At 49.8% G+C, this 24,921-nt stretch overlaps 1 protein-coding gene across 10 annotated transcripts in view; it reads right to left on the bottom strand.

Moving 5' to 3' along the window:
* The window catches only part of LRRFIP1 (LRR binding FLII interacting protein 1), a 159,851-nt gene that overhangs the window by 16,616 nt on the left and 118,314 nt on the right, over positions 1-24,921 (bottom strand). For 8 of the 10 annotated variants that reach the window (XM_052636465.1, XM_052636468.1, XM_052636469.1 and 5 more), the window contains 9 exons: positions 21,823-21,912; positions 13,086-13,121; positions 12,524-12,649; positions 10,957-11,028; positions 8,942-9,112; positions 5,191-5,283; positions 4,175-4,267; positions 2,907-2,999; positions 1,262-1,403 (listed from right to left, as the gene is read on the bottom strand). In XM_052636465.1, coding sequence (XP_052492425.1) covers positions 1,262-1,403; positions 2,907-2,999; positions 4,175-4,267; positions 5,191-5,283; positions 8,942-9,112; positions 10,957-11,028; positions 12,524-12,649; positions 13,086-13,121; positions 21,823-21,912 — 916 coding nt within the window. The remainder of the gene's footprint in view (positions 1-1,261; positions 1,404-2,906; positions 3,000-4,174; positions 4,268-5,190; positions 5,284-8,941; positions 9,113-10,956; positions 11,029-12,523; positions 12,650-13,085; positions 13,122-21,822; positions 21,913-24,921) is intronic. The other 2 variants (XM_052636470.1, XM_052636475.1) reach the window with 2 other exon arrangements.

The raw sequence follows: 24,921 nt of genomic DNA, 5'->3' as shown, positions 1-24,921 counted from the left end.
TATATTAATTAAATATTACACATACAAATGAAAAATAAATGTTACATATTTGGAAGTTCCCACAATTCTTTACTAACAGGGATATACGATGCAAAACTATGTGGATACACAAAATAGATGTTTCTAGTTCTTTAAGTGTTTGTTACACAGCAGTTATCAAGGACTTATAAAATGTATAAGAGCAGCAGGATGAATCCTAGCTGCTCAGGTAGGAACGTAAAGGGAGGATGGACATTCATCAGTTTACTTTCAGTAACTTCAACACAATGAAAAGAGCTGTGGTTCTTGAATAGCCATCAGATAATGAAGCACCTTCTGGAAAGGCAGACCTGGGAAGCTGGGCCTACAGTTTTCTCCACTTCCATGGAGAACCTTCCAAATGGAAATGAAAGCCCTGGTCCCTGACCTTGTCCCAGCCTCACTGTGAGAAGCTGAAACGCAACTGATCACCGGTTGCAAGGGAGATCTTATTTGCCAGCTACAATTTCAGGCTGTCCATCAGATGCTGACCAAAGCCAGGTATTATGACAAATATTAACTGGTGAATCTTTCCAGATATCTGCAAACTGTATTACACATTCCTACTACCTATTGGGTCCTCAGTTTAGACTCTTTCAGAAGTAAAAACAGGACATACAAAGGAACATCACCTCTGACAAACGGGCAGACAACTCAGACTCTTGTTTATAAGGAAAGCCGTCCGCACCGACCACACTCACACCCCAGGGCTCCCTGTCCACCTCCCCACCACCCAGGGCTCCCTGTCCATCTATACTGTCCACAGGCACCTCAGGCTCTCCAAACGCTTAACGGTGCGCAGGACTTGCAGCATCGGCTTGCAGACATGGTCAACTAACTCACTGTACAGCCGCTGCTATTCTGCTCTTTTGACAATTCTGTAACAGAGTAAGTCACAACGCCATATTCAGCACATAACCGAGGAGAACCTAATAGAAATGTCAACACTGTCACTGAATTTTGAGATTATTTTCCGTGTATTCACAGTCTCACTGGTAGCTTTGAGAAGCAAAAGAAACATATTCTTGAGCCTTTGGTGGTGAGCAATGAACAGAAGTGCACGCCAGACAGCACGTGTGGGTGGCAGCACTGGGTGGTGAGGAGGTTCCCGTGAAGGACAGAATGCAGGGCATGCTGGGTGATGGTTAATCGATCAGTGGTGACCGCGTCAGCTCCACCAGTGCACGGAGGTGGACCAGGGCTGACCGGAAGGCGGAAGGGTCAAAGGGAAGCACGAACTTACCGAGGGCCCCGTCCCCCGTCGCCTTGAGGGCGCTGAGCTCTTCCTTTGTCATTTTTGTGGAACCTTGCGAGGCAATGCTGTTCAGAGTGTCTGGCGTCTCTCCGTTGGTAGCTATTTCTGAATTTAGTATTATTCCATGTTTCTGGGAATAAAAACAGGCTCATCGTAATACTCACTAAGTGATACATGGTTAAACTTTATTTTATAAATAGTAATTGTAGGAAACCTCACTTTTCCCTGAGCGGAGGAAAATGCTACAGAAATAGAGAATTGCTAGGCTCCACCCCTGGAAATATTCCATCAACACACACAGGTCTGGGAAGTCTTCCTCCAAGGGCCCTTCTTTTTTACATGTTCCCATCCATGTCTTAATGGGCTGGTGACAAAACGCTTTCAGCCAGCATCCCTTTTTAACTGTAGGCGGCTAGAAAGTGGAACGTGAAGCACGTCGCCTTAAAAGGGTCTTGACCTCTAGAACCCCGGTTGTGTTCTTTAAAAGGAGGCACAGAGGTGAAGAAAGATATATGTACGTGTTTTGAAAGGAGCGGTGAACCTTGGCTGGAATGTCTGCTGTATTCCAAAGAAATACAATTTGTGCTCACTTCGTAGCTTCCCTGGTGGCTCAGCTGGTAAAGAATCTGCCTGCAATGTGGGAGATCTGGGTTGGGAAGACCCCCTGGAGAAGGGAAAGGCTACCACTCCAGTATTCTGGCCTGGAGAATTCCACGGACTGTATAGTCCATGAGTCACAAAGAGTCAGACACTACTGAGTGACTTTCACTTTCACACTTTCTTTCACATAGCAAAGCACTTTAAACTCAGCTGCACTTCACAATGCCAGGATACCCGCTTCACCCTGAACCACCCTCTCCCTCCTGCCCTCCTGCCATCTACAGCACTTTCTCTTCTGCTTCGGAGGAATTCCCCAACCCTCCATGTGTATGCACACCCTGGTGAGGAGGAGCTCTGTGACTCTGAGCTCTGACCCTGCTGGCTTACAGTTCTGGCCTTGACCTTTGATGTTTCTGTTGGCAATGCAGGAGCCAGTCCGTGACCACAACCCCTAGACTCAATACTGCCTCCTATGGTGCCGAGAGTCCCCCCAGAGCTCTGACCCCACTGCTGCCTATTGGTTTATTTCACTCAGCATCCAGCCAGCAGCACAAGACCCTAGATGTGGCCCAGACAGGATGCAGAACTTCCAACAGTCCATGAGATCTCCCAGTCTGACTAGTGACACCTATACACTGTTCAGCTAGAAAGGTCCTTACGGTCCAGCCTTGATATGTGTATTTATATGGAACAAAGAGCTACTCTGACTTGGAGTAATGTTGTGGAGAATTTACTAATGAGTTTGAGAAAAAATTTAGACAGCTTATCGAAAGAAATTCTTGGAAATCAGAATTGCTTTCAAGATCAGATATGCTTGTAAACATTGACAGGCAATGGGCATGCCCCCACAGGATGTACAGACTTCACTTGTCTCTCTGGAGTCAGTCAACCCACGATTTGATTTTACTAACGGGACAAAAATCAACGTTATAAAATTAATGAACACCACTGTCCACACACACTCATTCTTGAGAATCTTGGAGCTGCTGCTGTTGCCTTTTTTTTCTTTTTAAACCGTACTTTGGCTTCATACCTTTAATTCCTCTTTCAGCGTGACTACTTCTTCTCTAAGATCGTCTCGTTCACTCCTTACGGAATCAAAGAACTCTTTCTGTCTCTCTAACGCCTGAGTGTGTAGCGGAGCAGAGAGAGAGAAGATAGATAGGCACAGGTGAGCAGATGACCTCAGAAGCAGGACTAGGAGGGAGGCTTCTATGAATACTAAGGAAAACGCTGACATCGGCAAGACATTCAACAGACTATGCTTAGAGACACAAGCACAGTGCGAGTGTGAAGCTTTTCACGTAGTTTATGCCAGGCAAGAAATGTCGCTGTGCATGCTTCCCTGAAGGACATCAGTATTTTGAAGGATGCTCTCTTTTTCACATCCTCTCCTGGCTCAGTCTGTGGTTTCACAGCATCGTCAGAGAGGTAACAGAAGCAATGCACCCATTTCAGGGAGGCGTAAATGGAGACGTGCTTATGAACCCCCAGGGACAACTGTTTTATTTAATAGCAATTTGACTATTTTTGTATGTTGATTCTCGGTGTCTGCTGTCACAGATAAGCATAGCATGGTCCTGAAGCAAGCACAGCACACACACAGACATGCACACAAAGTCCTCAGTAAGTGTCGGTGAGTGTATCAGAGTGAAGGCAAGGCGCAGCTTCACGACGGAAAAGTGCCGAGCTCTGCTCTAATGGCTAGAGATGGTTGTCAGAGCCGCGAGGTGTGAGTCGCTGTGGTCTGGAAGCTGTCTGGCATCACAGCACAGCCGTCCCTTAACTAAGTGGGCTCCTCTCTGCCCACCCAGCACTGCTGAAAAGAGGCAGATGGACTGCCTCTTTCCTTGGGGAGGGAGACGGTGACACCTCCCCGGGGAGACCCGAGGTGGGGCTTCGAGGGGCACCGTCCCTGCCGCCTTGCAGCTTCCTCAAAGCCCTTTGAGAAGGAGCCCAGGCAACACCAACAGGGCGTCCCAAGAGGTCTGAGCCCCATGTGGGCTCGCCAGGTGCACTTCCTCACCCCTCTGACCTCGTGCATCTGGCTGCTCACAGGAAGGCCGGAGGCCCAGAGTGTCAACAAAATGAGAATCTCCCCGGCTGGAAGTCAGCTTCCAATTTGGAGTTAACGTCCATTTGGGTGAGTTCGTGCAGTCTCTCTTTTATTCATTTCGTGTCATGTTGGGGGTCGCATGCAAACTCAAACAAGCCTTTTTGGGAAACCAAAGAATCTGAGAGCGCTCAGTTTGCTGGGCAGACTGCCCACTTGCACAGATGCCAAAGGCTTGGGGGTCCTACCCCTATTTTTCTGTCTTTCCACTCTATTGTTTCCTGAAGATCAGAAATCTCCCTGATACAACTCGCCTGTTTCTGCTGTAGCTGTCGGATTTCCTGAAGAATAGGGACAGACAGAAAGAAAGCAGACACAGGGTTAGACAGGGAGGCACTCTGCGGCGCAGACAGCCCCGCAGCCAGCACGCACCCCGGCGAGCCCTGCGCCAGGCCTGCTCGCTGGTCCCGAGTTTGTTCTCAGGATGCTCCCCAGCTCCCAGTGCAGGAAGAAAACCCGGAGTGAAATCCCCACTGACAGGTGCGAAAGTTCTAATCAAGTTAAAAAGATAAAAAAAGAAATATCAAGCCTGGATTAATTTCCTATTGTCACTGCAACAAATAAGCACACATCCAGTGGCTTAGAACAACACAGATTCATTTTCTTACAGCTCTAGGGCTCGGAAGTTCAGAAGTCTTGCAGTGCCCTCAAGGTGTGGGCAGGCCTGGGGTCTTTGCTGGAGACCAGGGATGGGGCAGGGCGGGGACAGAATCTATTTCCCACTTCCTTTCAGCTCCTAGGGGTGCCCACAGTTTGGCTTGTGGCCCCTCCCTCACATGGCTCTGACCTCCAACCCTGTGGTCACGTCTCCTAATCTGCCTTTGACTCTGCTTCCCTCTTATAAGGTCTCCCAGCATCACATGGGGGCCACCTGGACAACCCGGGATCGACTCCCATCGCAAGGTCCTCAATCACATCTGCAAAGTCCTCTTTGCTGTGACTTACAGTTCCAGGAATTAGGACGCAGACACCTTAGGGGGCCATTATTCTCTCTGCCACACATCCCCAAACAAACCCAAAACCACCAACGAAAGAGAATCTGCTCTAATAAAAGCAGCTGCCTCCTTACACAGGCAAAGAGAATTCACCTGAAGTCAAGAAAACTGTCCAAGAAAACTGATTAACTTCAGTAGTAAACCAACAAAATGCTCCCAAGTTAAAAAAAAAAAAGGGAAAGAAAAGAAAAAAAGGAAAAGCTACTCACCTCAAGCATTTCTTCTCTTTGCTTCAGGGCCTCTTTCACTTCAGCAAACTGAAACTGGAGTATACTGTGGGCATGCTTTTCCCTTTCAAATTCCTGTAAAAGAGGAGAGGAACATTCAAGTTGCAGCGGAATCACATTTTTCTGTCCCCCTAGTTCATATTCTTATGATTGACGTTCACCTGCTACTATGTCAACACAGTTTTCAAGGCTTTTTTAACGACAGGAGCCCATTTCTCTGGATTTTCTAGGAGACACCCCTATGATTTACTGTAAAATTAACCTGAGGAGCTGATGGAACTGACAATGTCTCCTGATTTCCTTAAGGTAAGCAGTGCCCTGGAAGGGGCCCCTCTCCAGGGTGTCTGCTGAAGTCCACAGGGTTGTCTGGGCTGAAGACCTGGAGGAGGCACCATTGCAAAAGACTGACAATTAAATTTGTAAAAGGCTGATGATAAAAATAAAAATCAGTGCAGATGGTGACTGCAGCCAACAAATTAAAAGAATGCTTGTTTCTTGGAAGAAAAGCTATGATAAACCTAGACAACATATTAAAAAGCAGAGGCATCACTTTGCCAACAAAGTCCCAAAAATCAAAGCTCTGGTTTCTCCAGCGGTCACATACGAATGTGAGAGCTGGACCATAAAGAAAGCTGAGCGCCAAAGAATTGATGCTTTCAAATCATGGTGCTGGAGAAGACTCTTGAGGGTCCCTTGGCTGAAAGGAGATCAAACCCATTGACTAAGGGAAGAAACCCCGAGTATTGGATGCTGAAGCTGAAGCTCCAATACTTTGGTCCCCTGATGCAAAGAGCCAAAAAGACTCTGATGGAAAAGACCCTGATGCTGAGAAAGACTGAAGGCAGGAGGAGAAGAAGGTGACAGAGGATGAGATGGTTGGATGGCATCACAGACGCAATGGACAGGAGTTTGAGCAAGCTCTGGGAGATTGTGAAGGACAGGGAAGCCTGGCGTGCTGCAGTCCATGGGGTCACTAAAGAGTCTAACACAACTTATCGTTTGACCAAACAACAATAGATAATAAAATTATCCCTGATTTTGAAATATGCCAGTGAATACTCTTTGGGATAAAAAGGGGGTAAATGTGGTCTACTTTGGCAAGTTTATCTCACTAACAAGAGATAGCCAGCTCTATACCCTAGAGACAAAATAGGGGCAAGGGGACATAAAGCGCTTGTCAACATGAAGCCACTCCCCCAGTGCGACTCTCGCCTGTACGAAACGCACCCCCACACCCAGGCACTACGGCTCTTGTGTGTTCTGCTCAGCCCAGTACAGCAGCACAGTCCCTGATGATGGTCTGGTACCCAACCAGCTGCGTGTCCAACTCTCGCAGCCCCATGGACCCGGCAGGCTCCTCTGTCCATGGTGTTTCCCAGGATTTCAGGGACAGCACGGGACACCTTCCCTAGATGTGTTGCCTGGCTATTCTAGAAGGGACTGGACCTTAGCTCACTGTGGCATCCTGAGCACACTCATTTTCTGGAGTTCGGGGGTGAGTGAACCCTCCAAACCATGACAGGGACCTGTCTGTTGGGTTTTGCTTGGTTTGTGATCCCCACTTTGGGGCAATGTTCCAGGGTCACTCCACTTCTCTGGAATTAGATTTGGGGTCTCTTGGTCTACTTCCCGATGCCTAAGTGAGGGCATGCTAGGAGTACTTGGAATGTGTTAAGTACTTGTCTGCCTGAGTGGGGTTCAGAATATGCTCTCTGTTCCTAAATTGTCAATCAGTTTCAAAGAAAGCTTTCATGACATCAGGTCTCATGAAAAGTTTCTCCTTCATTTCAGCATTCAGTTATCAGGGACTTCATAGACAAAATTCTTCTTCAGCTTCTAACTCAACCACAGCAGTGAAATAAAGAGGCCTTGGAGCTGTTAAGGGCACCTTGGGTTTAACTCCTGGATTTAGAGGATATTTTTGTTGTTATTCTGTTGCTAAGTCAGGTCTGAAGCTTTTGCAACCCTATGGACTGTAGCCCACCAGGCTCCTCTGTCCACGAGATTTTCCAGGCAAGAGTACTGGAGTGGGTTGCCATTTCCTTCTGCAGGGGAACTTCCTGACCCAGGGATTGAACCCATATCTCCTGCATTGGCAGGTGGATTCTTTACAGCTGAGCCGCTGGGGAAGCCCTTTAGAGGATATAACCAGTTAGAAAAAAAGATGATGACACTCACAAACTAGATTTTCTATTTATCTCAGCAACTCTTAGAAGCTGGTCAATACTCTAGGATTTGAGAAGAAAACTAATTCCTTAAAATATGAAAAACAAGTATTCGTGTTCTCTGTCTCACAAAGAACAATTAAGTTTGGCCTTTACCAAGTCAAACCTGTTGCCATTAATTTCCACACATGCTTATGCCTTTTGTTGATGTCATAAATTAACTCATTAACTCCAGTGCCTCTTAATGAAAGCCCAAATAAGATTCTCCTCTTTTTTGAGATTGATGAAGGTGTTTAATTCTTAAATGGAGTACCTGTGTTTTTTTTTCCAATCAGCAGAAAATTAGTGAATATAATTTCCTTAAAATCCTTGATACCTGCAACTATTTCTCTCTGGTGTTGAGATAACAAAATAAAAATCCAGAAATAAATATTAACAGGAAAATCTTGAAGCATCTAATTATGCCTCATTCAAGCATTCTGGGTCTTTTGGAGGCAGGTTTTTTCCACGGTTATGATTTTACCTTACATGCAAAAAACACAAGTGTCCTCCTAGTAAAATTGTTTCTAGTTTACATATTGAAATTTTGCATATCAATATATCAAGTACCTCAGCAAAGAGCATGGTATTCTTATTCTTAGATGTTTGGGCTTCCAGGGCAAGTAGAGAATGACTGCTTTTTAAAAAACTATATACACACAAATATATACATAAACATGTATATATACATATATAAAATATATATATGTAGATTCATACTATATATCAAATATATATATGTACACACATATATCTTTTGATTCTTAAATATACCATATATATGTATTCTCCATTCTTACATATATCATATATATATTCTCCCATCCTTATATATATTAATACCATCAGTTCAGTTCGGTTCAGTCGCTCAGTCGTGTCCGATATGCATATATTCCACCATAATTAGGTACACCATATATATATGTGTATATATATATTCTCCCATCCTTACATGGACCATTTACATATATACTCTATCCTCACATATATCATTTATATATATTCTACCATCCTTATATGTACCAAATATATGTACATATATTCTTGCTGTTGTTTAGTCGCTAAGTCATGTCCAACTCCTTGGGACCCCATGGACTGTAGCCTTCCAGGCTCCTCTGTCCATGGGATTTCCCAGGCCAGAATACTGGAGTGGGTTGCCATTCATTCCCTTCTCCAGGGCATCTTCCTGATCCAGGGATCCAACTCCCATCTCCTGCATTGCAGGCAGATTCTTTACCACTGAGCCACTCAGAAAGCCTTATATTTATGTGTGTGTGTGTATACATATGTATTGGAGAAGGGAAAGGCTACCCACTCCAGTATTCTGGCCTGGAGAATTCCAGGGACTGTATATAGTCCATGGGGTCGCAAAGAGTCAGACACGACTGAGTGACTTTCACTATACATATACATGGACACACATATACATTCTCCCATCCTTGCGTGTATCACTTATGTGTATGCTCCCCCCCCTCACACACACCATTTACACACACACAGTCACTCTTCCCTGCACGGGGGGCACGTACTTTGCTCTTTTCCTCGTACTGCCGCCTGGACTCGGCCAGCTGCTCTTCCAGCTCCAGCAGCATGTCCTTTAGTGTGTCAACCTGGTACATGAAGTTCGTCTTCTCATTGTCTAGCTGAGCGTTGGACACCATAGCCTTCTTATATTTCTCCTCAACTTCTGCTAGTGAGTCCTGCAGAAACCAGGTCAGGTTTTGAAATTATAGAAAGAAAACAAAAACACGGATCAGTTCAGCATTTTTAGCAACACCCCAAAAGCTCAGCTCTAAATATACATTTTATTTCTTAGAGCAAATGAATCAGAAGAAGAAACACAGCAAGTTTTGATTGCCCAGAAAGTCCTCCTTTTAATTTGCTCAAATTCTCGAGGCTTGGAAAATTAGTTATTAACTGTGTCTAGAGATGAAAGTAATTTACAGTCCTTAGGACAAGGGGGACCCCAGGTGGAAAGGGCGCTGGTCACAGAGGCAGCAGAGTCCAGCTGTGGGTTCTGAACTGGGCTGGGCTGTTCAACAGGCGCCTGACGTGACCACTCCAGACACGTGATCAGCACCTGGGACAGCTCCAGTGTGAGGTGGGAGGGGCGAGAGAACCCCTGCCACCAGCTACCCACTGTCCCCATGGCGACTGAGGAACCAGGAGAGGCTTAAGGGCAATTTCACATCTGCAACTCAGAGGAAAACTCAACAAGCTCCTCAGGCCTCCCTGGGCAGGTCCTGGAAAGGCAAACGCCGTTCCTTTGAAACGACAATGAAGGAAAGAGCCTCCAAAATAAACACGCTCACACCCTGGCAGGGTAGGCCACAGGGGCAGTGTGTGGGTCCTGGAACACAGATCAGGGGAAAGCGACCCCAGGAGAACAGAGGGCAACAAAGGACCCTGAGCTGCAGAAGGGCGGGCACCTCTGGGTGGGGCCTGTGATCCCTGGGCTGCCTCCCTGGCTCCCCTCTCAGCCCCACCAGGAGCTGAAAGCCAGAATCTTAATTCCCACCCTACAGAGAGGTCACAGGGCTTCCCAGGGGATGCTAGTGGTAAACAGCCCGCCTGCAACGCAGGAGACATACTGAGATGTGGGTTCGATCCCTGGGTCGGGAAGATCCCCTGGAGGAGGGCCTGGCAACCCACTCTAGTATTCTTGCCTGCAGAATCCTGTCGACAGAGGAGCCTGGCATGCTACAGTCCACGGGTCACAAAGAGTTGGACATAACTGAAGCGACTTAGTAAACACACACAAAGAGAGGTCACAAACAAGCAAGTGATAAGTCATGTGGTTTGGCCCCCCTGGGTTACTGAACTCAGACTGTCTCAGGGGTACTTTCCTGAGCGTTGAAAAGGAAGGCACAGATTTACCCTCTCTCATTGCCCAGTGAAGTCAGAGAACAGCCCCTGACTCCCTACCTCACCTTCAGGGAGCCCGGCAACTCAATTTCCTGTTGGCACAACACAGTAACTCCACCTTCTAAAAGTACCGGGTATTTACTCAAACAAATTCAAGATGATACATATTCAGACATTGCTTCCATTAGTAAAATGGCTCAGGATGCAAATAATTTGTATGTTTCAAAAAGTACAGCAACCAAACTTTCTTACTGGGAGACATCAGGTGTTTTGAGAAGCAAATTAAGATGAAGCAGTGTTTGTTATGTAAGGTCTGTATGTAAGTGGAGAAAACCCCAAATCCTTCTCTAGGTGCGTTGGAAGTGTGTCATGGAGCATACACTTCTGTGGGAAATGAGAAGGTGGTTTTAACTCGGGTGGGAGGACAGTGAGTAAAGGACATGCATCAGGAAAACGAGTTAGTAAGTTTTTCTAGTGAGTTACGATTTTCAGTCTTGGCCTAAAAGCTGCTTTTGGGTAAACAAGGAACACACACACCCAGGCTTCCAGCACTGCCGCCACCTTGAGGTCTGCAGTCTGGAGCCCCTTCAGAGCAAGCACGCAATCTGAAGGCTTTCTGGAGGGTTTTCACAGTTAAGTTGGGTTAATTCCATAAGCCCACACTTCTGTAAGCTGGTACCTTCATCTCTTTCAATCCCTGCATGTATTTGCCTTCTACATCCTGAATCTGGTCCTTTAACTCATTGAGTTCCTGGGGGAAATGGCAAAAAAGGCAAATGATGTCAAAGGGGAAAAAAAAAAAAGGAGAGACCACAGAGAAGGAGAGGCAGCTCCCTTAGTTGGGTAGTCTTAGCAGCAATCTTCTCTTTATCTTTTTAAGTATTAAAAGAAAAATAAGATGAATTTCAATACTACAAAGATGAAAATTTCCATGTGCCTCATATAATGTTATGCAACTTTATCAGACGTAGATGTCTTCATATATTTTGATGCAAATTTATAAAACAGGCAAATGAGCTTCTGAGAATGGAACAAGTTAATTTGCTCACGTTTAACAGTTCATTCAAGCTCTTTTGAGATCTACTCTGTGCTACATACAGAGCAAGATACTGAAGATGGAAACCAGCAAAGCCTTGCCCCAGTCCTTATGGAGCGCCAGGTCTCTGCTTTCCTGCCTGGTCCACCCCCACATTCCTGGGGGTTGGTGTCCGGTATGAGCTGGAATCTCAGTAAATCCTTGTTGATCAAGGGGATGAGGTTCACGAGCCAAGCACAGAGTGTGACTGCAGCAAACGCTGCCTCAGGGCAGGGAAGGACGCCCCAGGCTGCAGGAGGCCAATGAGGGGGTGGTTCGGGGGTGGGGACATTTCAGGAAGAGCGATTGGAAACTTCTAGAAAGCAGGGGAGATGGAAGGGGTCTGCAGGGAAGCTGGTCCCCTGCCGGCCTCGACGCTCTGGGCTCCCTGGCAAATGACACCCCGCAGTTCAGACAGCAGCAGGGGTGGCTGGTTCTCTCGCAGCCAGCTTTCATTACTAGAGAGCGTGTCCATAAACTAGGCCAAGCCTGACCTGGAAGCACCTCACTGGCCTTGGCTCTCTCCCTGGGGGACACGAGGTCTGGTGGCTCAGCCTTCCCTCAGCCCGGCCTCCTGTCCAGACGGGGCTTCCCCAGGTGCTCTGACAAGCAGAAGCCATTTCTCTGTCACACACTCCGTGTTGAGATGTAATAGAGAACAGTGTACACATTCCAGTGGGAGCAGGAAAAAATCGCTAAAATGCCGTGCCAGGGTCGACTGGAAGCCAGTTACAGTGGGGGAGGGAGGGCGTGTTGCAGGCAGAGGGCGCGGGCGCTCCAAGGGCAGGGTTGGGGCCCCTGGGAGTGATGAGGACTCAGTGTGACCAGCATGTTCCAGCGCTGAAGACGGAGTGTCTGCGCCTGCCCTGCGTGCAGAGGGGGCTGAGCGCCTCTGGGCAGCGTGGTACGGTTCCCGCCCAGCTGTACCCGGGGAGCTGAGAAATCCCAGCGCAGGTGAGCGCCACTCGGGCAGGAAATTCAGGGGCGGCTCCCTGCAGGACACCAGAACTGGGCTGGACCCTGCTGTTACTGGAACACAGAGCTTAGGGGAGCCAGGGAAGACCTAACTGAGAAGAGTGAGCTGGGAATTTACAAACTCGCTCTTGTTTTACTTCAAGACTGCTTTCCAGAAATGGTTTCTCTGGCTCACGTGTTAAGCAGAGAGCCTTACCTTGATCTCCCGGATGGAAGCCTCGGTGTCAATGGAGATGGAGGTGTCCCCACTGCCCCTCCGAGAGGAAGTCCCACCCAGGGAGGCCAGCGTGGCTGCAGACAGGCCGGGCAGGCTACGAGACCCCTGCGACGTGGCAAAGAGCAAATGGGATTTCAGCCAAAACCAGAACAGCTTCTCAGTCTACCAGGATGGTTCCTTTACTTGCAGTCAATCTCCAAATTGGAAAATCTTTGCTGAGTTTATGGCGAGCCACAAAGAAAGGCGCCTCATCTCAAGGGGCCTCATGAATGCTGGAGGTTTGTCTGGATTAACTGTGAGCTCCACGCCTGGGCCCATGATTGAATTCCTTCACTGTTCTGCAAGATTTAAACACGCACTGGGAAGGGACCCCCAAAGGTGGTGATGCTGGTTGGGGAGTCACTCACTAGTCCACTTTACTCCGTGGTGAAATTCTTTACTCAAGATCAAGCAATATATTTTCTGGTCAGTTTCACGCATAAATTTGGGGGCCCTCTGGTTTCTACAGGACATCATAGAAAGCTCTACAGAAATTTTCTACCTTTTCAGTGAAGTCTTTTTCTGGTCTCTCTTCAACCTGGAGGAGAAAATGGATGCATGTTAAATATGGAAACACACTAAACGGAGAATCTGGATTTACGGGGAAAAAGAATAGGAAGATAAGGCACTGGCTTCTTTTGTGATTCAAATGCTAGGTGCTGTGGAACTCACGGACACTCTTGGTGCCACATGGGTGGCCCGTGGGCAGCTCACAGTGCCTGGCTGAGGTCCGTTGTGTGGTGTTTCAACTTTCAGTTTCCACAGGAAGGTGGTTTGTGAATGATCTGAATCTGAACAGGTTGATTTGACAGGTTTTTCCACACTGCGTGCAGAACCGAGTATAGACCGGACGGCACCAGGCTCATTCACCCACCACAGTAACTGTGATCAGAACGTGAGGATATAACCAGGGCTCCAGGGGCTGGAAGGCGCAACCATGCAGGGTTTTACTTTTGGCTATCACTAACCTTGAACTCTGGGAGTTGGTGATGGCCAGGGAGGCCTGGCGTGCTGTGATTCATGGGGTCGCAGAGTCAGACATGACTGAGCGACTGGACTGAACTGAACTGAACCTTGGCCTCCAAGCAAGAGAAAGCAGTGGAGACAATGGCTGTAATTTTTCCACCGCTCATGAGTAACTGAGTCATGTCCTACTCTTTGCAACTTTATAGACTATAGTCTACCAGGCTCCTCTGTCCTTGGAATTTTCCAGGCAAGAATACTGGAGTGCTTTGCCATTTCCTCCTCTAGGGGACCTTCTCAACCTAAAGACTGAACCCACATCTCCTGTGTCTCCTGCATTGGCAGGCAGGTTCTTTACCAGTGAGCCAGCTGGGAAGCCCCTACTGTAGAGAACTAAACTGCATTCAATAGTTTTGGAAAAGAACATGAAAAAGAATACATATATATATATATATAAAATACATATATAAAACAATCACTTTTCTGTACAGCATAAATTAACACAACAGTGTAAATCAACCACACTTCAATAAAATTTTTTTAAAAATAAGAAAACAAGCTTATAGTTACCAAAAGGGAAATGTGGTGGGTAGGAATAAATTTGGAGGTTGGGATTAACATACACACACACTACTATATACAAAACGGATAACAACTATCTACTGTGTAGCACAGGGACCTATATCAGCACCTTATAATAACAAGGGAAAAGAATCTGAAAAAAATATATGCATGTATAACTGAATCACTGTTGCTCAGCAGAAATTAACACAACAACGTAAATCAACTGTACATCAATTAAAGAAAGAAAAGTGGTGCTATGATTTTTTCCAGGAGTCATGTACAGATGTGAGAGTTGGACCATAGGAAGGCTGAGCACTGAAGAATTGATGCTTTCGAACCGTGGTGTTGGAGAAAACCCTTGACAGTATCTTGGACTGCAAGGAGATCCAACCAGTCCAACCTAAAGGAAATCAACCCTGAATCTTCACTGGAAGGACTGACGCTGAAGCTGAAGCTCCAATACTTTGGCCACCTGAATATGAAGAGCCAATTCATTAGAAAAGACCGTGATGCTGGGAAAGATTGAAGGCAGGAGGAGAAGGGGTGACAGAGGATGAGATGGTTGGATGGCATCACTGACTCAATGGACATGAGTTTGAGCAAGCTCCGGGAGATGGTGCAGGACAGGGAGGCCTGGCGTGCTGCAGTCCATGGGGTCACAAGCGACTGAACTAGTGTGCTACCACTGCAGCCCCTCGAGTTGCCACCAGGTGGCAGCCTGTGTCGCGCGGAGGAGGACCTGCCCAGGGAGGCTTGGTGGGGCAGGGCACCTCTGACCGCCCCTAAAAAAACGAACAGGCAAGCAAGGAACCCCAACAGTGAGTTTAAGTTGACATAAAGCATAGCACTTTATCTTTTAAAGTAATATACAAAGAAACAGAATAGATGGAGGGCTTTCAAATACCGTTGTGGCTGCTGCACAAAGTGACCAGAGGATGTTGTGGGCAATACACACCCCAACATGCTGCAGCCATGGCCGCACGGAACCCGGGACAAGCCTTGGGACCCTGCGGACTTCACCTCCTCGTCCCGGACAGGGTGGCGGCACCATGGATCTTGCAGCCTATTAACTCTCTTATTCTCATTTCCTGAGCAATACGAAACACCTTAGGCGGAGGTGAAAACGTCACAGGAACAGGCTTTGAAATATGCATATCACAATCGAGTGTATAGAAGGGCATCTTTTGAGATCTATGGGAGAGAACAAACATATGGGCACCAAGGAAGGAAAGGAGGGTGGGGAGAACTGGGAGACTGAGGCTGACGTATATGCACTCACGCACACCACTAGGTCCCACCACTTCATGGGAAATAGGCAGGGAGACAGTGGAAACAGGGAGAGACTTTATTTTGGGGGTTTCAAAATCACTGCAGATGGTGACTGCAGCCATGAAATTAAAAGACGCTTGCTCCTTGGAAGGAAAGTTATGATCAACCTGCTGCTGCTGCTAAGTCGCTTTAGTCGTGTCCGACTCTGTGCAACGCCATAGACAGACGGCAGCCCACCAGGCTCCCCCATCCCTGGGATTCTCCAGGCAAGAATACTGGAGTGGGTTGCCATTTCCTTCTCCTAGATAGCATATTAAAAAGCAGAGACATTACTTTGCCAACAAAGGTCCGTTTAGTCAAGACTATGGTTTTTCCAGGGGTCATGTATGGATGGGAGAGTTGGACTGTGAAGAAAGCTGAGCGCCGAAGAATTGATGCTTTTGAACTGTGGTGTTGGAGAAGACTCTTGAGAGTCCCTTGGACTGCAAGGAGATCCAACCAGTCCATTCTAAAGGAGATCAGTCCTGGGTGTTCATTGGAAGGACTGATGTTGAAGCTGAAACTCCAACACTTTGGCCATCTGATGCAAAGAGCTGACTCAATGGAAAAGACAATGATGCTGGGAAAGACTGAAGGCAGGAGGAGAAGGGGATGACAGAGGATGAGATGGCTGGATGGCATCACTGATTCAATGGACATAGGTTTGGGTAGACTCCAGGAGTTGGTGATGGACAGGGAGGCCTGGCGTGCTGTGGTTCATGGGGTCGCAAAGAGTCAGACATGACTGAGGGACTGAACTGAACTGAACACTACTCTGTATAAAACAGAGAACTGATGAGAACCTATTGCAAAGAACAGAGAACTCTTCTCAGCGCTGTGACCTAAACAGGAAGGAAACCCACCCCCAAAAAAGGAGCTATAGTCATAGCTGATCCACTATGCTGTACAGCAGAAACTCATACAACATTGTAAAGCAACAGCATTTCAATAACAATTAAAAAAAATCTTTGGGAGATAATCACTTCGGAAAAATTTCTTTGACATTTTAAATTATGTCAACTCTCCCTTCCCTGGCAGCTCAGACAGTAAAGAGCCTGCCTGTAAGGCAGGAGACCTGGCTTCCATCCCTGAGTTGGGAAGATCTCCTGGAGAAGGGAATGTCTACCCACTCCAGTGTTCTTGCCTGGAGAGTCCCACGGACAGAGGAGCCCAGCAAGCTACAGTCCATAGGGTCTCAAAGAGCTGGATGTGGCTGAGCGACTAACACTTTCACTTTTTCCGTTCAAAAACAAAAGCTTAAAGTATAGCACATCAAATATTTTATTAATTCCAACCTTCTAAAACGGTGTCTAAGTGAGCTTACCATGTAGGCTCACTTAAGTATCGTGTCTGGTGAGGTTTTAAATTCCAGGTTTGGCATATCGCCACCTGACTTGCCCACCTTCCTGGAGACAGAGCCCAGTACGTGGGCGCAGGGCGGCCCGAGTCAATAGTTTGGGGACAAAGGAACTTCTCGTGGTGTCCAGCCCCCAGGCAGGAAACGGAACACAGACAGAAGCAGGTCACCACAGGTTCCCTCTCGAGAAACCAGAGGACAGCAGTGAACACCGCTCAGAAAACAGCCCACAAACGTGAACAGCGGTGGAGCCTACCGCTAGACTGGAGACCTCTGGCTTTCAATCCAATAATATCGACCTCATCCGGATGACTCGTCCTTCAGCTATTGTGTTCATAACTCAAGACCTGTTTTTTCCACCCGGTTCCTGCCCTCACCTCTTTACGAGACTTGAACATGAGTCACTACAGCCTTTTGTTTTCCTGGCTCATGGGGGGCCGAGGTTCCCGTTCGCCACTCAGCTTCTCTGTGAGCACAGCGGCACGTGAAGCTGGGCTCCGCGCAGGACACCCCGAGGGTGCTTCAGAGCCCTGGCAGCCCCACTGGGTCCGCGTGGGGCCCTGAGGCGCGGGGGACACGGCTGCACTGGCCCTTCCAGGCCTGGCTCATCCAGCCTCCTGAGTCCAGGTCTCCAGAAGCACCCTCTCCCCGCCACCCCCACCTCAGAGCCTGTGCCCTGAGTCCTATACTGCATCTCGCCCACTCGCTGAGGTTTGCCTCCCCGGCCTGTGCGTCTCTGCTGGGGACAGGTGTATGTCTTCCCCCTGCAGCCCTGTGCCTGGAACATTCGATAAACACCGGCTGAATGAACAGACCGCAGCTTCCTCAAGAGGAAGAGTCCAGGCTCGTCAGAGAAGGAAACACAGCTCGCCCACAGAATGTGATAGTGAGCGTGAGGTCCTGAAGTGGGTGCCTTCCTGAGACGGGGCGGGGGTCCTCTCTGCTCCCCCTGAGGCTGGAGGACCGGCGGGTGGGGCACCCTTGGGATGCGGACGCATCTCTGTTTTCTCAAAGCGGGACAAGCCGTCGCCTCCCTCATTCTGGTTACTTTGCTTTCGGATGGTGCTCCCCTCGCCCACCCCCAGGGCACCAGCCTGCCACCCACACTTAGAGCCGCCGAGAGCCGCCCCTACACGGCTCCTGCTTCCTTCCTGTCCCCTGCCCTGGCTCATGCCACCCTCCTGGGGCCATATTCCTGCTGGATCACAGCTGGGGACATTCCCCATGAGCCATGGTGGACAACACTCCCACCCCTGGAAAATTCACCCCGGGAGAAACAGGTTATCAGCTCAAATCTCTTCTTGTTTTTATGTTTCAAGCGTATCAATTACCCATCTTTCCAGGCGGAGCTCAGGCATGTATGCCTGACCAGGTGTCCCCAGCCAGGAATGAGAGCTGTGAACTTTAGCCTGGGTTCCTGGAATCCCTCCTCCCTTCCTGCCCTGCATCCCTCTGAGAGGCCAGGTGGGGACAGTCGGTCACCCCTAGGGTCCTCTCCCTGGGGCCCTGCCTGCCCCCGCGACTCCTCCCTGCCAGGCAGGAGTGCCAGAGGAGTCTGAGCACAAGTTTCCTGGCCTCTTTCCAATCAACGCGGCCAAGTACACCCACTTACACTCTGCCAGTCTCGCAAGCCCAAAATACAAACACCCACCCCTTTCCAGTGATGGGACCGCCCAGAACTCAGAAAATAGAAACGAGCCGATCCCAAGGAAGAGACTGAGCTCTGGAAACACAGAGCCAAGGGCTAGCTCAGCTGCATCCTCTGGACTCTTCAGAGGCCAAGGGTGCTGCCCATGTTCTGGCCTTCCCACGGCCAAGAGCCACTGTAACCACATGCCCTGGGGAACCGCCCCGCACAGCCAGAGTGTCTCTGCCACCTGAGGGCCTCACACAGAGGCGTCCTCAGCTCTGAGGTCCCCCCGCATCGTGAGGGCCCAGATGCTGGCCTTTGCTCACTGACTGTGCCAACCTGAGTCAGTGACCTTTATAAGTGAGCAGATGACTCAGGGGAGAGCGGAGACTGGACCGATGACCTGTGTGCAGTGAACTCAAGGTTCAGCTCAGTCAAGTCCCTGGCAGTCTTGCAAACCCAGGGCTCTCAAAAGACCAAGAGGCGGTGGGGCAGGCGTGGCCAGGTCCCGCAGTTACCAAGAGTCACCCACCTCTCGTTATCAGGCCCCAGGGGCACCGGCCAGGTGAACGTTCACCTCTCTTGGGTCCACTAAACCCATATTCTGAGTAAACTGTTCTCAGGTTTAGGAAGCAGATGACAGAGGAACTTGTATCTGGTTTCCATCTCTTGGGGCTTCTGTGATAGCTCAGCTGGAAAAGAATCAGCCAGTTGTGCAGGAGACCTGAGTTCAATTCCTGGTTGGGGAAGCTCCCCTGGAGAAGGGAAAGGCTACCCACTCCAGTATTCTTGGGATTCCCTGTTGGCTCAGCTGGAAAATAATCAGCCTGCAGTACGGGAGACCTGGGTTCGATCTCTGGGTTGAGAAGATCCCCTGGAGAAGGGAAAGGGTACCCACGCCAGTGTTCTGGCCTGGAGAATTCCATGGACTGTGTAGTCCACGGGATCACAAAGAGTTGGGCACGACCGAGCGGCCTTCACTGTTGTTCTCGGGTCTGGGGAGCTTGACTGAGCTGCTACTCTGTGGCTTCATCCTGAAGCCCGAATAAACCCGAAGTGGTCAAACCAGCACTGTTCACAGCCACCTGCCCCACCAAGCCGTGCTGGGCAGGCCAGACCTCAGCCTCTTCTGACAACCGGGAACTTACATTTTTCCCAAAAGGTGAGCACAAGGGAGTATCACACCCGACGAGGAGTGTCTCCACATTAGAGTCATCATGCAAAACGTGACTCCTGCCAGGTCGCAGGTTTCCGGCTGGGTGTGTCTGAAACGCGCGACCGCGGGCCTGGAGGTGGAGGCGGGCCGGCGCTCGCAGGCACGGGCTGCTGCCGGTGGAGTCCTGAGCTCACAAACGCTGCCCTCCGCTCACATCTGTCACATCAGGAGAAGCGACCCTCCATGTCTGACCACTGTACTCACGTGTCACTGAGCAGCTCAAAGTCTTCCTGTCCCTGCCTGATGGGTCCTGGGTGCAGCAGTAAGCAGGGGGCTCCCTCTGCCCCACCTCAGCACGGTCAGGACATGGCTTCTATTCCCCTCCCTGCTGGGGGGACGGGGGGCTCATAGGACTGTGAGGACGGTGGAGGCGTCTCACAGAGGGGGTGGCCTCACTGCTGGGGGGACGGGGGCTCACAGAGGGGGCAGCCTTCATTTCCACAGAGAAACAGGCTCTTCTGTTCTAACACTCAGGTTCCTTTTCTGCCTTCTGCTTCTGCACCCTTGATATGCAAACGGTGGAGCGAACATTCCTATCAGGAAAGCACCCGTACAGCCCAGTGAGGGACGCCTCCGGCCTTGGCCTTGGCAGCAGGCAGAGCCGGGCAGGCGTGGGGGTATGGAGGTCCCCGACTCAGCAACATGCGCTCGGTCTGCAAAAGCGATCCCTTGGCCTGCTCCCCCAGGAGCTGCAGATAAGCTGCATGGGGTGAGAAACCTCCTGGCTTTCAAAGGCAGCATCTAGTTTAAAAAACAAAGCAGCAAAGCCCACAGGCACACCTGGGCAAGGAGGTGACTCGCCCCCACGTCTCTTCTTGATGACCAGGAAGACTCCCTAAACTTTGGACAGGTAACAGCAGGGTTGTGTGAGTCTTAAGAGCCTCAGTCAAGCTCCTCTAGGATGCAGGGGTGAGGAAAGAGACCAGCTTTGCCAATCTGCGCCTCTTCCGCCTAGGATCTGTCGGGAGGGGCCCTGGCCCTCAGTGTGGCAGCCCCAAGGTGTGGCTCCGCATGCAGCCCTGGCCCCTGCCCACTGAACGCCCCTCCCCTGGTCACTGTGTCAGCCCCCACCCTACCTGTCCCTCGCACAAAACTGGCCTGCCAATCGCTTGTGGTCAAAAGAACAACACAGTTGCCTCCTACAAACCATCAGATGCGGTGACACTGTCTAAAATTCCCGAGACCGGGGGAAACACACACAACAAGGAGACTTCAGTGATGGGGGACCAGATGGCAGGGCCCCTGTTCTCTGATGGGGCCCTGGGGTCATCTCGTGCCGAGTGACAGGCAGCAGAGCAGCTCTGAGGTCGGTTTCCCAGGCTCCGAACAGAGGACCCAGGGTGTCGAGGGGGATGGAGCAGGGCCGGGGTGCGCGGCACTCACTCTGCCCTAAAAACCGTCAGGTCCAAGAATGGACAACGTTCCAAACAGAGGTTAAAGGTGAATCCTCCAATCTAAAAAAGTGGTACAAACAAACTTATGTACAAAGCAGAAACGGACTCACAGACGTGGAATACAAACCGTGGGTTACTGGCGGGGAAAGCTGGGCAGAGGGATAAACTGTGAGTTTGGGATTGACATTTACACACCACTACCTATAAAACGGATGACTAATAAGGGCCTCCTGAGTAGCACAGGGAACTCCACTCAGCACCGTGTAATGACCTGTATGGAAACAAATCTAACCAAGAATAGATACATGTACAGGCACAACTGATTCACTTTGCTGTACAGCAGAAACTGACACCACGTTGTAAAAACTCAACTATAATAAAAGTTAAAAAAAAAGTTAACTTGGTGGACAAATACAAAAAAATAAAAAAGTGAATCCTTCTCATTTTTAAATCATAAAAAACAACGCATCCATGCGCACGGCTGCCTTTCTTCCCCACCACACAAAGCTCCCCCTTCCCAGGAAGGCCCGTCAGAGGCTTCCGAGATGGTCCTTCAGAAGCCTGAGCAGGGCAGTTCCGATCTCACTGAGCCGTCCTTTTCTAAATTTGGAAGCATCTTCCCCGATCCCGTGTTTTAAACTGAGACCTGGACTAAATCATGGAACGCCTTCTGGCTTGCTCACGGGTTCAGGCGTCTGGAGGCTGGGGTGGAGGGGTCTTCTTGGGGGTCAGAGGATGAGGGTCTGAGGGCAGGAGGCAGGGAAGGAAGGGAGGGGACAGGGGCCAGAGAGAGAGAGACCCACTCACCACTGGGCTGGCCCGTGCAGAGCTGGCTCTGGAGGAGGCGCGGGAGCTGGACTTGAAGTGGCCGCTGAGCTCTGAAGCCTGCCCACCCAGCTGGCCGCGGGACAGAGACAGAAACAGAGGAACAGATCAGCAAGGAGAAGGGGGGCCACACGACAGACGCCCCGGTTAGCGGCGAGGTCAGCCGGGTGCAGCTCAGGGAGGAAAAAGAGGTTAGTGAGGCCAGCGGCGGCCCCCCTGCAAGAAGGCAGTGTTGTCCCAGCTCCCGACCCGCGGCCACTCAGAACACACAACTTAATCATCCTATGGAGGAACATGGGGTTCCCGCTCGGTCGGGTGCGGGTCACACACAGCACCTGCTCGGCCGGGGGTTGGGGGGACGCCCAGTTTCTATGCAGAGAACCCTGGATGACATGGAAGAGGCTGGTGGGGGCCCGGGACTGTGAGCTGCCTCCCAGCATGGGCACAGGAAAGCGGGGGACAGGGGCCTGGCTTCGGGGCAACGGAGACCCAGGGCCGACACAGAATCAGCCGTGGCTTGTTCCAGCTCCGGGACCCTCTGTCTGGTTGCCTGCAAATGGATACAAAACAAGACCCAGGGCCGACACAGAATCAGCCGTGGCTTGCTCCAGCTCCGGGACCCTCTGTCTGGTTGCCTGCGTATGTGTCTATGTTGCTGCTCTTTAGTTGCTCAGTCGTGTCTGATTCTTTGCGACCCCATGGACTGTAGCCCAAGCTCCTCTGTCCGTGGGATTTTCCAGGTAAGAAGACCGGAGTGGGTTGCCATTTCCTTCTCCAGCGGATCTTCCTGGCCCAGGGATCGAACTCGAGTCTCCTGCGTCTCCTGCATTGCAGGCTAATTCTTAACCACTGAGACACAAGGGAAGCCTGTATCCATTAACACGTATCCATCTTCCCTAAACTTTCTCTCTTCTGGTACAGGAAAACACCAGGAACTCATTTATTCGGAGGCTCTGCCCTCCTAATTTTGATCTGTATTCACATTTGTTCCAGCCCTACAACAAGCTCTTACCTGCCTCTTAAACAAGGCAGGGTAGGGGTGATCAGGAGGGGAGGCAGGATTTGAACACCATTTAGGACCCAGGGCGTCAGCAGACCGGGCAGTGGTCGAGAGGCCTCCGCTGACTGTCCCCTCCCTGCCCCTCTCCCCACCCCCACTCTGAGACCCGCAGGCATGATTCCAACTGCAGGCTACGAGGAGCCATGGCTTCAGGGCTTCTCCTGATCCTTATCGCAAATACCATGGCTCCCTCTGCCTGTTTTCCATCGGCGTGGAATTCTCGAGGGCAGAGTCTGTGTGTATTTTGTTCCCTGCTGAGTCCCTGGCCAGCAGAGGAGGCCGGGCACACAGGAGGCTCTTGAGAAATACCTGCTGAACCAACCACTTCAACGTTCGACTGTAAATAGCCTTGATCGAGACGAGGGAGTTCCCCAGACTGGTTCTGCCTGGACTCACGGCTGCAGAAACACTTCAGGTGTATTTACACGGAGGTGAAAGATGCTTTCTCAGACGCACAGACACAACATGGCTGCACATACACTACGTGTAAGAATCACTGCCACATAGGGCACATACAAGAAATTCACCAGTATCACTAGCCTCACCTTTCAGCTCTCTTGTTCAAAACAAAGAAAAACTCTTGACATCAGCGCTGTAAAGCGTATCTTGCCTTTTGGGTTTTGCTGATATATAAGTGAGGAAAACTTTCTCGTGTAGACAAATCCTACTATATTCTACGTCATTCACATCCCGGTTTATGGTGCAGAGATGTGACGGATTATTGTTAATAAGGCTTCTTTCTGATCCAAGTTTCCCCAACTCCTGAGTCAAAAACTGCTCTCATATCATTTGATCTGAGCTGGTGAGGAAAAGAATGAAGTTTAAAGTCTGTGTCATGTGGACCATGCGGCACCTTTGGAGCCACCTGTGCTCTGGAGTCAATGTGGTTAATTGCGGGCTGACGTAAGGTAGACAGATCTGAGTCCACGGTCCATTTCTAATCAGCCGGGAGACCTTGGGAAAGTTACATGTCACCGGTGGCATCAAGTAGGGCTGCTGACCACACGGGTGGGGAGGATGACGCAGAGAATGCAAGCTGGGTTTTCCCCAATTTGCATGGCTCCTGGACAGGGTGGTATTGGTGGTGATGACTGAGGGTCAGAACAACTTAGAAGGTCATGTCACACAGGGCCAGGAGCCCTCCCTACAACATACAAACAGCTTACGAATGGTAAGGAAAGTACAAAATAGAAAGGTTTCAAGGGATGGGATGGGGAGGGAGGTGGGAAGGGGTTCCGGATGGGGAAGAGATGGACACCCATGGCTGATTCATGTCAATGTGTAGCAAAAGCCACTACAATATTGTAAAGTAATTAGCCTCCAATTAAAATAAATAAATTTTAAAAACCTGTTATACTTTTAAGAACTAGTCATTAAAAAAAGAATCATTTAACTGTAACTGTGATAAGTCATTTATGAATAAGTGGGGTTTCCCAGTTGGTGCCAGTGGTAAAGAACACGCCTGCCAGTGCAGGAGACACAAGAGATGTGAATTCGATCCCTGGTTCGGGAAGATCCCCTGGAGGAGGGCATGTCAACCTGTTCCAGAATTCTTGCCTGGAGAATCCCATGGACAGAGGAGCTGGGCAGACTATGGTCCATAGGGTTGCAGAGTCGGACATGACTGAAGCGACTGCAAACACATCCTGTGTCTGAGGCAAACTTTCTGGGAGAAGGAAGATGGGGACATGTCTTTCAAAGGGGGCTCAGGGCTGGCTTATGCGGGCTTGGGGTCAGCCTGGACTCTGAGGTCAGAGCACTACGGGTCAGGACAGGAGGGACCCCAGAGGTGCAGTGTCCTCACATCTTTGTATGTGTATTTATCAGCGGCCACAGCTCCTATCTGGAGGGAGAACCTGGGAAGCTGCATTTCTGGGCGTGGGGAACTCCGTACCCTGGAGTGCTATTGTGACGGTGTGAGCGGAGCTGGCGGAGAACAAGAGGTCAGTGAACCTCCCCTCCCGCTCAGCCCGCTGACCTGCAGCCAGCCGGCACAGAACTCTCTCCTGAGGGATTGTGTC

The sequence above is a fragment of the Budorcas taxicolor genome, chromosome 3, assembly GCF_023091745.1.
Source record: "Budorcas taxicolor isolate Tak-1 chromosome 3, Takin1.1, whole genome shotgun sequence".
NCBI lineage: Eukaryota > Metazoa > Chordata > Mammalia > Artiodactyla > Bovidae > Budorcas > Budorcas taxicolor.
This window is presented reverse-complemented; position numbering and strand designations above follow the sequence as displayed.